Source organism: Saprolegnia diclina (assembly GCF_000281045.1).
Source record: "Saprolegnia diclina VS20 unplaced genomic scaffold supercont1.63, whole genome shotgun sequence".
In the NCBI taxonomy this organism is placed as follows: domain Eukaryota; phylum Oomycota; class Saprolegniomycetes; order Saprolegniales; family Saprolegniaceae; genus Saprolegnia; species Saprolegnia diclina.
The window spans coordinates 184,068-198,670 of NW_008246130.1; the positions used below are offsets into that span (position 1 = coordinate 184,068).

General features: G+C 60.2%; 5 protein-coding genes across 5 annotated transcripts; 2 read left to right on the forward strand and 3 right to left on the reverse strand.

Moving 5' to 3' along the window:
• Window positions 1–283: 283 nt before the first annotated feature.
• On the reverse strand, window positions 284–2,492 carry SDRG_13808 (hypothetical protein). Its single transcript, XM_008619906.1, has 12 exons — window positions 2,417–2,492; window positions 2,067–2,364; window positions 1,910–2,016; window positions 1,735–1,860; window positions 1,565–1,689; window positions 1,388–1,511; window positions 1,072–1,346; window positions 960–1,014; window positions 850–903; window positions 714–797; window positions 443–667; window positions 284–400 (listed from the first exon to the last, which is right to left on the reverse strand). The coding sequence occupies exons 1-12, from the start codon at window positions 2,444–2,446 to the stop codon at window positions 317–319; spliced, it is 1,587 nt and encodes a 528-aa protein (XP_008618128.1). The 5' UTR covers window positions 2,447–2,492; the 3' UTR covers window positions 284–316.
• Window positions 2,493–3,455: 963 nt separating this feature from the next.
• SDRG_13809 (pre-mRNA-splicing factor ATP-dependent RNA helicase) lies at window positions 3,456–5,690 on the forward strand. The gene has a single exon (XM_008619907.1). It carries the CDS (start codon window positions 3,497–3,499, stop codon window positions 5,627–5,629), a length of 2,133 nt encoding a protein of 710 aa, XP_008618129.1. The 5' UTR covers window positions 3,456–3,496; the 3' UTR covers window positions 5,630–5,690.
• A 151-nt stretch (window positions 5,691–5,841) lies between these two features.
• SDRG_13810 (hypothetical protein) lies at window positions 5,842–6,535 on the reverse strand (the record flags this gene model as incomplete). The annotated part of the gene is made up of 4 exons (XM_008619908.1): window positions 5,842–6,210; window positions 6,255–6,308; window positions 6,353–6,450; window positions 6,502–6,535. 4 exons carry the CDS (start codon window positions 6,533–6,535, stop codon window positions 5,842–5,844), a joined length of 555 nt encoding a protein of 184 aa, XP_008618130.1.
• A 240-nt stretch (window positions 6,536–6,775) lies between these two features.
• On the reverse strand, window positions 6,776–8,413 carry SDRG_13811 (hypothetical protein). The gene is made up of 2 exons (XM_008619909.1): window positions 8,262–8,413; window positions 6,776–8,210 (listed from the first exon to the last, which is right to left on the reverse strand). Exons 1-2 carry the CDS (start codon window positions 8,385–8,387, stop codon window positions 6,879–6,881), a joined length of 1,458 nt encoding a protein of 485 aa, XP_008618131.1. The 5' UTR covers window positions 8,388–8,413; the 3' UTR covers window positions 6,776–6,878.
• Window positions 8,414–8,783: 370 nt separating this feature from the next.
• SDRG_13812 (hypothetical protein) lies at window positions 8,784–13,718 on the forward strand. Its single transcript, XM_008619910.1, has 6 exons — window positions 8,784–9,326; window positions 9,372–11,225; window positions 11,266–12,264; window positions 12,308–12,450; window positions 12,493–13,445; window positions 13,503–13,718. The coding sequence occupies exons 1-6, from the start codon at window positions 8,837–8,839 to the stop codon at window positions 13,627–13,629; spliced, it is 4,566 nt and encodes a 1,521-aa protein (XP_008618132.1). The 5' UTR covers window positions 8,784–8,836; the 3' UTR covers window positions 13,630–13,718.
• The last annotated feature ends 885 nt before the right edge of the window (window positions 13,719–14,603 follow it).

A 14,603-nucleotide genomic window follows, 5' to 3' on the forward strand; every position in this document is an offset into this window, starting at 1 on the left:
CTCCACATTGTTGAGCTTGAGCACGCGAACGCTTGGCGGCTGGAAGGTCGCAAAGTTGTCGGGGAGTGCGTTGATCCACCTACGATGGAGAGCAAGCTTTTGGAGGCGTGGCATCGCCGGCAGAAGGCCAAGGACGTGAATTCCGGCACCCCACGTCGAGGACAACATGACCGTCATCTTTGTCTAACGTTAAATCGTATACGCACCATGCTTTGTAAGCTGCAAGCGCGCAATACGTCATCGTCTAGCCTGCGAATGCTGGTGACATGTACAACAAACCACCGACTGAACCAGATCAAGATCGTCATTCAAAGACTTAGAACTGGTACGTGTTGGCGCGGCCCGTGATGCCGTTGAAGAGGTACGTGTGGTTGATCGGCGTAAACTGGTTCGTGATGATCTACGATACACAAATCAGATGCTGCAACCAGTGAGTCTCTACCTTGACAGCCTCCTGCGACGCAATGCCGCCGAGGATCGCTGCAATGTTGTGCACCTCGGCCTCGGCGTGCCGGCAGACCTCGCGGCCGTGGTCCAGCGAGATCCAATCGACCGCGAACGGCTCCGACATTGTCGCACTCGCCGCGAGATGCTGCGCTGTCTGGACGAGCCACTTGGCGTCCTGTTCGTACTCGGGGCCTTCGTGGACCCCGGGGTACTTGCCAAACTAGCGCCACGGGATAGCCTCGATACTTGACAACACGAGGGTGTACCTCGGCGATAAACCGGTGCACGGCGCGGAGCAAGAAGTACCAAATGAGCGGCGACTGCTTGCTGTCTTCGTCCTCCATGTCGACCTACATACGTCCCACGCGTGAGATGACCCCTTCATGCCAGATGAGAACGTACATCGGTGAGGTTGGCGCCCGCGACTTCCTCGGCGAGCGACCGCGTTTGCAGCATCTGCCCATATACCGTTAACATGCATAACATACCGCCTTTGCAAAGCAAATAGGTACCCCGATGCAGCTCGCGTGTTTGCAAAAGTCGACTGTTTCTTCTTCCGAGAGCGTCCTATTCATCGAATATGGTGATTGGAAACCCATATTTTGACAATCAAATACAACATACCGCGTGGGGTCGATCTCGGCGACGAGTTGCTTCGTAGCGTTGAAGACGAGGTGCGCGTCCGACTTGGCCTTTTCGCTGTAGAGCTTTTGGAGCGTCACGTAGTACGTCGTAAAGGACGTCATGTCGGGCACATGGCCGCTGTGGGGCAAGCTCCCGTGCGCCGCCACAAAGCCCGCGAGCGCCCGCGCGATAAACCAAAACGTCGCTGTCAACGCCGTGAGCGTCATCGTCGACGCATGCGCCAAGACATCGCGGACGTCGTCGGGAATCGCATCCTGCAAGCCCACATAAGCCTTTATGAGGCTGGATGGACTACCTTGGTCAGCGTGTAGGCTTTGAACGCGTTGTCGACGGCTTCGGAAAAGTTGACTTCTTGGCCAAACGAGCCCCGGGCCTTGGCCTGCACGAGCGCCTTGAACTCGTTTTTGGCGGCAAACGTCCTATGCGGGCTCATGAGTGCCAGAAGAAAGGCATGGGTAGGTGGAGCACATACTTGGGGAGGTCGCCGCCGTGCGCCGCCTTCCACTCGTTGATGGACTGGATGAGGATGATGACGTACGGGACATGACCATGCTCGTGCGAGTTCATCGTCTCGAGGTTGAACTCGTTGGCAAAGCTCTAGCTCGTCGTCATGAGGTTCTGTAAACGCGCAAGAGGACGCACGAGGAGCTCGGGGAAAGGCTCGGCGATGCGCAAGTCGTGGAACGGTGCGTCGGGCTTGGAGTCGACGATCGTGTGGTTGGGCACCTGCAAGCGCACGTAGCCGAGGAGCCCAAACGAGTGGACAATCTACATAGCAATGTAAGACAATCATGATGATGATCATTTAGCAATGTACGAGAAGTGGGATCGCGTGGCTCTGGCACGTCGCTGCAAGCGCGCTCAGTGCGGGCTCGGCAAGTTGCGTGGCCACAACCATGTTGAACTTCTGGACGTACGTCGGGTCTAGATCGCATGCAGCCATGATACCTTGCTTATACGCGACGCGACCGTACCGTATTCAGCGACGTGGGCCGCCGATTCGTGGCGGAACGTGCCCTTGACGTCCGGGTTCATCTCGAGCATCAACTCCATGACAACCTGCGCACGCGAGCGGCCGACGTCGGCGTCCGTGACGAAGAAGTTATTGCCCAAGTCAGCTTCGCACACAGTCGCGCCGTCGCAGATCTCGAACGTGCCAATACCCGGGAGCACGAGGTTCTTGAGCGTCTCCGAGCCCGTCGGGCCGGCGTTTAGGAGGAGGAGGTTCGTGGACATGAGCTTGCGCTGGCCCATGGCGCCCCACAGACGGAGCTACATAGAGTCAACCGTCAGGCTTCGTCCATCATTGCGGTCAAGAGCGTACCTGGCGATCATACTTGTCGGACGTGGCCATCGTGCTCGTCTGGAACTGTCGTTTGATTGCCTCCGCACGTTATCCGGAAGGATCCGTAAGTGCCTGTCGGCCTTCGGATTGGCTAAAAATGGTAGATGACGTGGCACATCCTGACGCCGCCGGCGAGGCAAGACATCAATGCGGAGCAACGGGAAAGTACGGACAAGGCCGTAGAGTGTATGGCCTTGGTACGAGGATATACATTAAAGAACCCCAGAACGGGGGTACCAAATTAGGAGGTGAAATCCCACGCGCGCATTCGTTATGACACTCCCTTTAGCAGCCGGAATGAGCTGATTTTTGGCCAAGTGCAACACCCGCATTGGTCCAAAAGAAATGATTCAGATTCAGGAACACAAAGTTTAAAGTTGTCAGATCGCAATCTTCGCGCAAGCGTTTTGGCGCTTCTGCACATGGGCGCTTCGCGACATGAGCGCGAATGAGCTTGCTTTACTGCCTCAATGGAAGCCGCGACCCTATAGGGCATGACGAATCGTACATTATTGTTCTTCAGTGGTCGGTGCTAGATAGCTTCCAAGGGTAGCTGCCAGCATTGCCACATGCATCAACGCAAGCTACGGTCTCGCGATCCTCATGAGCAATACGCACAATAAGGAGGACTATGTGGGCAATCTCAACATGGACCGTCGATGGGTGACGCGATGGCGGGTGGTTGTATCATCGCACCAGCCCAGCCCGCCTTACTTCCCATCCTTGGGAGCGACAAGACCGAAATGGAGTTGAATTAAGACTAGTCCTTGGAAATTGAGCTCGTTTTCCGCTCACTTATAAAGGTACGGCGACGCTGCCGATGACGGAGACGCCATTCTCGCCCATCGGCTCACGTCCATTTCAAGGTTTTGGCGCCGTTGCGGTTGGCTTGCTTGCTCATGGCCAAAAAAGCTGGTTGCTCAAGTTTCAAGTTGCGTGTGTCAAGCCAAACGGAAATAGAATACCTGAAAACACGCAACCTGTACCCGCTGGGAAATGAATGGTCGCATTCTATCCAATCAATTTGTCCCGTGGCGGCCACGGAACACATTTTGGAGCATGTCGAAGCGGAAGGAGCGCGTGGACATCGGTGAAGCGGCCAAGGTCCGCAAGGTCGCGAGCTACTCGCTCGACAACGACGAGCCGCCGAGCGTCAACCCGCTCACGGGCAACCTCTACAGCGCCAAGTTCAAGACCATCTACGCAAAGCGCCGGACGCTGCCCGTGTACCAGTTCCTCCATGACATCCAGGACAAGGTCCGCGCCAACCAGGTGCTCGTCGTCGAAGGCGAGACGGGCTCGGGCAAGACGACGCAGATCCCGCAGTTCCTCGTCCAGGCCGGCTACACGGACAACGGCAAGATCGTGGCGTGCACGCAGCCACGCCGAGTCGCCGCCATGAGCATTGCCAAGCGCGTCTCGGAAGAAATGGACGTCGTCCTCGGCAAGCACGTCGGCTACACGATCCGTTTCGAGGACATGACGTCGGAGCAGACGCTCTTGCGCTTCATGACGGATGGTATGCTTCTCCAGCACGCGATGAACGACCCGCTCCTCTCCAAGTACTCGGTCATCATCCTCGATGAGGCCCACGACCGAACGCTCTCGACGGACATCCTCATGGGCCTCCTCAAGGAGATCCTCCCCAAGCGCCCGGACCTCAAGGTCGTCGTCATGAGTGCGACCTTGGATGCCGATAAGTTCCGGAATTACTTTGACGGCGCGCCGCTCGTGCGCGTGCCGGGTCGCATGCACCCCGTCGAAGTCTTTTACACGCCCGAGCCGCAGCGCGACTACGTCGAGGCGGCCGTGCGCACGGCGGTGCAGATCCACCTTTGCGAGCCGGAAGGCGATGTCCTCCTCTTCCTCACCGGCCTCGAAGAGATCGACACGGCTGTCAAGCAGATCCAGGCCGAGTGCAACGCTCTCGACCAAAAGAAGGTCGGCCCCGTCGACGTCTGGCCGCTCTACTCGACGCTGCCGCCGGCGCAGCAACAAAAGATCTTCAGCCCGGCGCCCCGTCCGGCGTTCGAGGGCGGCCCACCGGGTCGCAAGATCGTCGTCTCGACCAACATTGCCGAAACGTCGCTTACGATCGACGGTATCGTGTATGTCATCGACCCGGGCTTCTCCAAGCAGAAGGTCTACAACCCTCGCATCCGCATTTCGTCGCTGCTCGTGTCGCCGATTTCGCGCGCGTCGGCGCAGCAGCGGTCTGGTCGTGCGGGTCGTACGCGCCCCGGCAAGTGCTTCCGCCTCTACACGGAGCGCGCGTTCAAGAACGACCTCCAGGAGCAGACGTACCCCGAAATTCTCTGCTCGGAGATGAGCTCCGTCGTCCTCACGCTCAAGAAGCTCAACATTGACGACCTGGTTCACTTCGACTTTATGGATCCGCCGGCGCCCGAGACGCTCATGCGCGCGCTCGAGATGCTCAACTACCTCGGCGCGCTCGACGACGAGGGCGACCTCACGGAGCTCGGCGCGCAAATGGCCGTCCTCCCCGTCGAGCCGCAGCTCGGCAAGATGCTGCTCATGGCCGGCCACTACGGCGTCGTGAACGAAGTCGCGACGATTGCGGCCATGCTCACGTCGGGCGCCGAGCCGTTTGTGCGGCCAAAGGCCGAGGCCAAGGCCGCGAACGAGGCCAAGGCCCAGTTTGCGCACGTCGACGGCGACCACCTCACGCTCCTCAACGTCTTCCACGCGTTCAAGCTCAATCACGAGTCCAAGGAGTGGGTGTTCGAGAACTACCTCAACTTTCGCGCGCTCCAGTCGGCTGGCAACGTCCGCGACCAGCTGCTCCGCAACCTCAACCGCCTCGGCCTCCAGGGCCAGTCTCTGGACGTCAACGACCCGCGCTACTATGAGAACATCCGCAAGTGCATCACGGCCGGCTTCTTCATGCAGATGGCCTTCAAGCAGAGCGCGGGCGGGTACCTCACGGTCAAGGACAACCAGGTCGTGCACATGCACCCGAGCTGCGTCATTGACGACAAGCCCGAGTGGGTCCTCTACAACGAGTTTGTGCTCACGTCCAAGAACTACATACGCCTCAACACGCGCGTCAAGGGCGAGTGGCTCGTCGAGCTCGCGCCGCATTATTATGACCTCGAAAACTTCCCCGAGTGCGAAGCCAAGCGCGAACTGGAAGCGCTCTACCGCCGACTCCAGGCCAAGCTCAAGAAGTAAACTTGGACGACAAGAACGAGCGGAGCGACTAACATAAATTGGACTGTATTTCGAAACCTAATGGGACCCTCCTCCGTGTCGATCCTCCGAGAGCAGTCTCTTCGACGCTTGTATGATGATGCCTGCTAGGAGTAATAGTAGAAGTGGAAGTATCTTTTCGGATGGTACAAGTCGACTAATGTCAAAGCCACGCGTATCGACAGTATCGACAGCTAGACACCGACGGGCGTTGCGCTGGAGCCGCCGTTGGCCATCGCGGCTTGGTTGAAGGCGCGCATTTGAGCGTTGATCGCGTAAATCTCGGCGCGGCGACGCTGCTTTTGTGCGAGCGCGTGGCCACGTTGGGCCTGCGCAAGGCGCTCGCGCTGGACGCGTGACTGCTCGGCCGCCTCTTTCTCTGTCTTTTCCGCCTGCTTGTACGTCACGATGCGCTCGAGGGACTTGATGCGCGCTTTGGACGGCGACACCTTGTTCGGCGACGGCGCCTTGGTCACCACCGATGGCGTCACGTCGTGGGTTTGGTTGAGAGGCATGTCGCGCTGGACGTACGCCGATTGCACGCGCCGCTTGACGGTCACTTCCTACCAAGTCGTTGGCCGATGAAATGCTCCACCAAGACGCGTACCTTGGGTGTACCAATGGCACGCGGCGTCACTTGTGGCAGGCGCGTCTGCGAGCCCTACGTGCAAGGTTGGCGAGGTTGCGAACACGCACGGAGCCTACGTTGAGCATCTTCTCGGACGGTGTCCGGCGCAATTGAAGCGGCGGCAGCGGGCTCGTCTCGATCGCGCTGAGGAGGGGCGGGTCTTCGCATGTGGGAGCTAGCAGCCGCAGAGATGAGCCCGAGCGCTACGCCTTCTTGGTGGAGGGACCTCCATCGATGGGCACGGCCGTCCCCACGGTCATCGCGGGACCTGTTGCAACCCCAAGTGGGATCGCTTTATTTTTGGCACGTCAAAACCAGGGATCGTTGAACCTGCTACAACAGCGTTAAACGCGTTTCTTACGTTTTACTCCTTTCTGCTTGCAGCTGACAACATTGCGTACGCCGCGTTACCTGCACGATGCCTTTCTCACAACCAGCATCGCTCGCCGAGTAGATGGGCCTCCCTCCGGAGACCCGCAGTTCACGTGGTGCACGCCGCATCCGGAGGCAAAACTGGACTCTATTTTTGTTAAACGCATCGGTTCAACCCTTTTTTGACACAACGCGATGCACGTCAAACACGCAGCGAGGCCATGGAGGAATCTATGCCTTTGACGACGACGTGTCTCGCGTGCGCTCCTTGGCGTCGGCCGCGAGCTGGTCCCAGTCGAGGCGCGTGAGCCAGAAGAGGCCGCCAGCAGTGACGCTCGTGATGCCGAGAAGCACGCCGAGCCAGAGCCCTGCAATATCGCTCTGGTTGTAGAAGGCCAGCGCCGCGCCGAGCGGGATGCCCACGACAGCGTACGCAGCGAACGACATTTTGGCGCCGACACTCTGGAGGCCGCAGCCCTGCAAGATCGCTAGAAGCGTCGTGAGGAGCGCCGTCGCGACCTGAAACGGCGCTGCCGTCAGAATCAGCCCCGACGCCAAGTGGCGCACGGTCGGGTCCTTCATGTACACGGCGAGGTAGAGGTCCTTGAAGAGACCCATGACGCAGCCAGCGAAAAGGCCGTAGGCAGCAGCGAGGCAGAGTACGAGGCGGGCGACGGTCTTGGCGCGCGGCGCGTCGTTCGCACCGAGTGCATTCCCGACACGAATGCAGCCCGCCACCGCAAGCCCTTGCACGACGAGGCCAAAGCAGGCGACGAGGAGGTCGTAGCCAGCGCTGGCGCTAATGGCCGCGGCGCCGTCCGGAAGACGCCCGGCCAAGATCGTGATCGTGTATTTGGCGTACGCCATGCACATGGTAACAACGACACCAGCGGCGCCGAGCGACGCGAAGCTCGGGACAAGGCGCCACGCGGCGGGCAGGTCCCAGCCCTTCCAGTCTTGCGCCAAGAGGCCGGAATAGACAATGTAGCCAAAGAGGACTGAACATTTGAGCACTTCGGTGATGGCACCGGCCGCGACGACGCCGACGATGCCAAGGGGCGTATGGTACATGAGGATGTAGGCGGTCGAGATCATGCAGGCTTGGCCCGCGAGGTCGACAAACACGAGCGGAAGAACTCGGTTCTGGCCCTGGATCCAGTTGGCCTGGAGCACATAGAGCGCGTAGAAGGGAAGCGCGGGAACGTTAAACCACATCATGCGCCCTGCGATCGCGGCTACGGACTCGACCTGCCCGAGAAAGACGAAGATGTGGCTGCACGAGAGCAGCAACGCGACGAGCGGGAGGTACGCAATGGCGAGCACGAGAATGCCAGCTTGGAAGTAGAGCCCGATCTCCCATGGCTTGTTGGCGCCATGGGCCTGCGACGACATGGTCGACATGGCCGTCGAGATACCCGTCACGACCGAGCGCGCAGTAAGGCGGTAGAAGAGCCCGCAGAGCGCCGAGGCCGCCATGAGCTCTTTGGACATTCCATGGTTCAAGTGCGAAATGAGCATCACGATGAGCACCTGCGGCGTCACGTCCACGATCTGCTGAAGCATCTACGACGCATGCACCATGAGGCTTCGCTCTCGGTGGCTCGCAGAACGTACGAGCGGAAGGCCGAGTCGAATCACGTGCTTGAGCTCGTCGCGCTGGACGCTGGTAGCATCGGCGCGCACGAGTGGCGTCGCCTCGTCCTGCGGTGGCGGTGGCACGGTCAGTGACACGGCAGACATCGGGCCTCTTGGAGCCAAAGGCCGAGTTATCCGGACAAGGTATGGATTGTCACCTACCATTATTTTCCAGAATTTTTATTTTATCTTGCATATTGTATTGATTGTCTTGCTTTGAAAAATAGCATCGATCTAGATTACACCATTTTAAAAGTATAGAATAGTATGAAATGTGTGATCGGACACAGGTCGTCCCCTTCTGTCATGGCATGCGAGCGAAAGGACAATTACAGAAGCTATTGCAGTGGTCTGCATTCGTCAGAAGAGCTTGCACAAGGTGCAGCATCAGTTGCAGAAGAAACTGCGCGGTGCCTGGACGTGCCAACGTGACTCACACTATTTTGTGTGTGTCAATGTCGCCGGTAGCATCCGGAAGCTGCCCAGAGGAAGGTGCACAAATGATTGCTAAAGCGGCTCCGCCTTCAAGTGGGCAAGCGAACGGGATCGCCACGATGCTGCTTCGCCGGTGGATAGCGCTCGCGCTGGTCCTCGCGGCCTCGGCCCTCGGCGCCGACGTCAACGACACGATCCTCAACACGACGCAGGTCGTCTCGCCCGCGGCTGCCTGCCCGCTCCTCCTCTGCGATCCGATCGCGTCGTCGCCAGCAGCGTGCGTCGTCGCGGCGCCCATCACGTTCGAGTGCTACGACGCGCCGCTGCTGTGCAACTGGGAGACGCCGCGCGACGTGGTGCTGAACGCGGCCATCTCGATGACGTCCAACAGCACGTCCTGCGACGTCGAGGTCGTCTGGCGCATCGCTGGTCGCGCCCACTTTACCGAGAACGCGTCGATTGCCGTCACGACGCTCAACCTCTTTGCCGACGACTTTCACATGTCGAGCGATGGCATCCTCTTTGCCGAGCACAACATGACCATCTCGGTCGAGAAACAGCTGCGCATCGACCAAGACGCGTCGCTTGTCGCTGGTGGCGAAGAACCCGGTACGTGCATCTCGTCCTCTCTCTCCTAAAGCATGGTGCGCGTAGGCAAGTCGGGCGGGCACGTCAACATGTCGGCGTCGTCGCTCATCTTGCACGGATCCATCAAGGCGTCGGGCGGTGACGGCCAATGCGTCGATGGCGTCTGCTTGGCCGGTGGAGCCGGAGGCCAGGTCACGCTTATCTACAACTCGATCGCGGAGGAAATTGGCCACATTTACGTTTCGGGTGGCGCGAATCCGCTCACGCTCTCGTCGCAAGTCGCGTCGTACAGCGGCAGCCGCGACGACCTCGACGACTCGATCGTGCTGCCCGTGTGCCTCACGGGCGCGGCCGGCCGCCTCTTGCGCATCCACACGTCGACCAACGGCACGCGCGACGGCGTCCTTCTCATCTCGAACGCATTCAACTCGATGGACTACTTTGGCGACCTTTTGCCGCTGAGCAAGGTGCGGTGCGCGGTGACGCCACTAACCTTGTCCGAGATTGACCCGAGCGTCAAGTCGGTGACGCTCGAGGCCGAAGCGCTCGTGCACTTTGAAGACAGCGCGTCGTGGGGGCTCCACGGCGACTCGGAGCTCATCCTCGAAGACGCGACGCTGGTCGTCAAGTCGAATGCGATCCTCTCGGTGCTCGTCAAGCAGCTCGTGGTCCGGGGCACGTCGACTTTTGTGGCGCCGCACGGCCTGCACGTCTCGGCGGCGATCGTTTCGATCGACTTTGGCGCGCAAATGCACCTCGGGTACTCTGCCACGTCGACGATCCTCGCGTCCGACGGCATCCACATTGACGGCAACATTACGAGCAACGTCGCGGCGGCGGTCTGGACCAACACGGACCCGACGGGGCAGCTCATTCTCGAGAGCAAGAAGGACCTCGTCATCTCGGGCTACGTGTCGATGCCGACTGTGTACGCGGCGGCCGACGCGGCGCTCATCGTCTCGGGCGAGCTCGAGTCGCGCAAGCGCATGAACAAGACGGACCCGGTCGAGTATCAGTTTTGCTCGAACATGCACACGGCCGCAAGCATTCTCAGCAACTATACGATCTCACTCTTTAGCGGCGGCCCGATTGTCCTCGGGGCCGAAGCCAAGCCGGGCGCACTCACGGGCGCCGCCTTGCTTCTCTGCACGGACCACGCGGTCACGGTCGGCTCCAACTTTCGCTTGTCGTCGAGTGGGTTTGGGTACCCCGCCAACCACGGGTACGGCCACGGCGACTGCGCACACGCGCTTGGGTCCGGCGGCGGCTACGGCGGCAATGGCGCCGACTCGTTTGTGACACGACGTCGGCAGCCAACGCCGATTTCCATGGCGATCGGTGGGCTCTCGTACGGTACTCGCCCGAGCACGGGCCTCTTGGGGTCGGGTGGCGGGTGCGACGGCGGTGGCGCAGGTGGTGGTGTCATTGTCCTTGGCGCCCACCATCTCAACCTCAACGGCACGATTGCCGCCGACGGTATGAGCGGCAACAACGGCGCCGGTGGCGGCTCGGGTGGCTTTGTGAGTCTTGTCGTGCCGAATGGTCTCAGCGGCCACGGGTCGCTCTCTGCCTCGGGCGGCAATGCGTCCTGCGCTGACGAGCGCTTGACAGCCAACACGTCGCAAACGCTCTGCGGTGGTGGCGGCGGCGGTGGCCGACTGCGTCTCCAAGGCTGCACCGACTTTACCGAGTGCGCGAATGAGTTTTCTGGCGAGTACCACGTGCAGGGTGGCAGTAGCGATACCAAGCTGCCGGCCCCGATCGGCAGCATTGGGACGTACTTCGGGTTTCCGTGTCCGCCGGGGTACGGCGGCCTCCTCTGCCGCGCCTGCCCCATCGGAACGTTCAAGGAAGAACGGGGCAGCGACGAGTGCATTTCGTGCCATAACGCGCCGCCCGACTCGCACTACACGATGACAGGTACTGGCCGACAGCACTACGAGGTATTTACACGAAATAGGCGAAACCTCGACCGAGTGCGCGTGGTCGTGCGACCCGGGGTACACGGGGTCGCACTGCCTCTCGCCGCTCGAAGACTTTTTCGAGATGTTTGGCGGCAAGCTCGTCGTCGGTGTCATCGCGCTCGTGCTCCTCTTGATCATCGTTGCCGTCGGCTACATCTTCAAGCGCGACCCGTACGTCAAGTACCGGACCGGTGGCGAGACGGACCATTTGCTCGTGATTCCGCCGGCCAAGCGCCCATGGTACTCGCTGCGTTGCTGCCGCGTCGGCCACTGGATCTGGCCCCGCGTCGGGTACCCCAAGCTCCAGGAGCGCGACTTGAAGGACCACATTGCGCGACTGTACTTTTCGGGCAACAACACGCAGGAGGCGCCGCTGCTCTTGCGGACGACCGTGCCCTCGATGCTCGAGCCGGTGCTCAACTCGAAAGAGTTTGCGGCGCTCGCCGTGCAGATCAACAAGACGCTGGCGTTCTCCACGGGCGGCAGCATTTTGTATACGCTCGTGCGCTGGCTCTGCTACCCGTTTGCGTCGGACGTGCTGCTCTACCGCCGCCACAAAAAGTTTAACGCGCTCAAGCGGCTCTTGGCCAAGTACGACCACGCGTGCATGAAGGGTCCGCGAGCCCGCGCGCTTCTCAACGCCGTCAAGGTCGGGTACAGCCACGACTACTCGCTCGCGTACCTCGAGCTCCTCCACAAGGAGTACAGCAGCTCGTCGTGCGTACCCAAGTCTGGTTGGCTGGTCGGGAAGCCTCGGCTGCCGCTCGTGTTGCTCTTTGCGGGCCTCGGTAGCTACGAGTCGCCGCTGTGTTTGGACCCGAACGACCTCCTCGTGCGGTCGCTGCCGCAAGCGCCAGAGCTGGACGCGTTCATTGACGACCAGTGGATCGAAGTCGTCGCCGAACTCAACGCGCTGCTGCGGATTGTCGACACGAGCGACGACGCCGAGTGTGCGCTGCGCCTCCAAGCCGTCGCTGACTTTTGCCACGATCAAGGTGCGGCATCTCATGTAGTCGTCGAGTTGATCGCGTGTCGTAGGTGTCAAGCGGTCGCTCGGTGGTCTCCAGATGGCCCTCGGCCGGTTCTACCCACACGGCGACGCTAAGCTCGGCTTTCAATGGGGTCTCTTTTTGACTACGACCAAGTACGAAGCCGCCAAGTATGCGTCGGCCAACGATCAGGTACCTAGCACACTATGAAGAGCCACCTACGATGGGAAATAGATGAAGACGCAGCAAGCGCGGCGGCACGACTACTCGGCGCTGCCGTACCCCCATGACGACCGCAACAGCAGTGGGAAGCGCAAGTCTGTGCACCGCCACTCAGTTATTGGCGGCATTCGTGAAGCAGCACTCTCGAGCCCACGGACGCTGGCGCAGGCCGCCGCGTTGATAGCACCGCCGGCGCCCACCAATCTCTATGGCAACGCGAACAACGGTACCAACTCTACGAGCTCGACCATGCCGCTTGGCAACAGCAGCGCTGGCGGCAGTCCCGCAGTCCGAGTGGCTGATTACGTCGGCGCAATCGACGAGTCGCTCCCGATTCCAGGTGTCATTATGACAAGCGCCGACTTTCAGCAGCACGCGATGCACGTGATGGAGAAGGAGACGACGTCGCTTCGGCACCGGCTCTGGGCGCGCGTCAAGCCCGCGAACGTGGCCAAGCCGCCCGACACGTCGTTCCACGGCTGGGGCGTCTTCGTAGCGCTGATCGTGCTCGTCATCGCCGACCTCGTCACGACGATGGGCATGCTCGTGAACCTCAAGTGCGTCGAGAACGGAACAGAGGTCCCTGCGTGCACCAAGTCGGTGGTGTATCCCGTCTTGCTAATCTACCCGCTCGCGATTCTCATTGCGCCTGTCACGGGCATCATCTCGCTCGCCATGGGGTCCGCGCCCTTTGCTCGCAAGTACGCTCTTTGGAACTCGTGCTCGCTCCTCAACGTGCTCGTGGCCATCGTGATCTGCTACCTCAAGTCCGACAAGCTCGTGGCGCTGTACGTGACGCGCCCGCTGCCGCTGCTGCCCGTGACGCTGCTGCTGCTCAAGGCCGGCGAGGCGTACGTTGTCAACATTTACATTGCCGACATGGAGTCGAACCGGCGTCGGCGCGGGTGGCGCGGCCTCATGAAGCGGCGCGACTCGGACACGTCGTCGCCCCCTGACTCGCCCTAGTATGTGTTTTCTCTCCCTCTTCGAGCAAGGATAGCTGATACATTGATACATTGTAGCAACTCGCCAGTGCAGAACCGACCGGACGCGCTCTTGTTTATGCCGAATTTCAAGGAGCCAAGCAGCGACGCCAAGGCTCGATACGGGTCGCTGCCGACGACACACCACCATTTTGGGAGCATTTAGCAAGTCGATCTATACCAACTGTAATCCTAATGGCACACGTCAACCGATACAAAATGCACCGCTACGGCCGTGCTAGCAGCGCAACACAACTTTCGATTCTTGTACTTCCAGCTCGGTTTGCGCGGCTGAAATGAACACCTTGCATCGTTGCTGGGCGACTGCGCCGTACGCTTCATACTTGGAGCACTCCCCAAAACCATTGTGGTAAGTGGAGCCACTCGAGACGCATGACGCACCAGACTCTGAGCTCAACCGGCCGAACCCACCGCAAACCACGGCCCCAGAGCCCGAATGTTCTTGCATATAAAGACGCTCGCATTCATCCAACGTAAATGAATTTCGATGATTTTGGTTGGAATATATACCGATCCGTGTGTTTGGAGTGAAAAGAGTTTGATCGAAAAAAAGTAGAAATACGACTTTGGACCGCGGATGTGTGGGATTATAAATAACAGAAGCCACGACGACGTAAAGAGTTCGACAACTTGTGTTGCACTGCGTCCTATACCTCGTGGAACGGCGCCGTGTTGGTATCCCAGATGCTCGGGTACGCGGCGCACGAGCGAAGACTCGCCAGCACCGAGTAGAGTTCGTCGTCGGGACGCGCGGGCACGACGTCCGGGCAGCTCGCCGGGATCGAAAAGTAGTCGCGGGCCAGCTTGGCGAGGCGCGGAAAGCTCGACTGGTTGGCCTTCCACCACGCGATCGGGTCCGAGGCCGCGTCAAAGGGCAGCGGCGGAAACTCCCAGTACACGTCAATTTCATGCTGGACCTTGGTCTTGTCGACGCTCGCGAGGCCAAAGAAGGAGGCCATCGCCTTGGCCAATTGGCCCCCGCCGGCTGCTTCGTCCTTCATGTTGACGTCCATAGACGGGCTGGGCGGCAGTGACTCGGTCGCGACTTCGACCACGGCTTCGCACGCCGCCTGGAGCGCGTCCCGCGCTTGGAGCTTCACGCTCGGAGTCAAGAAGGGC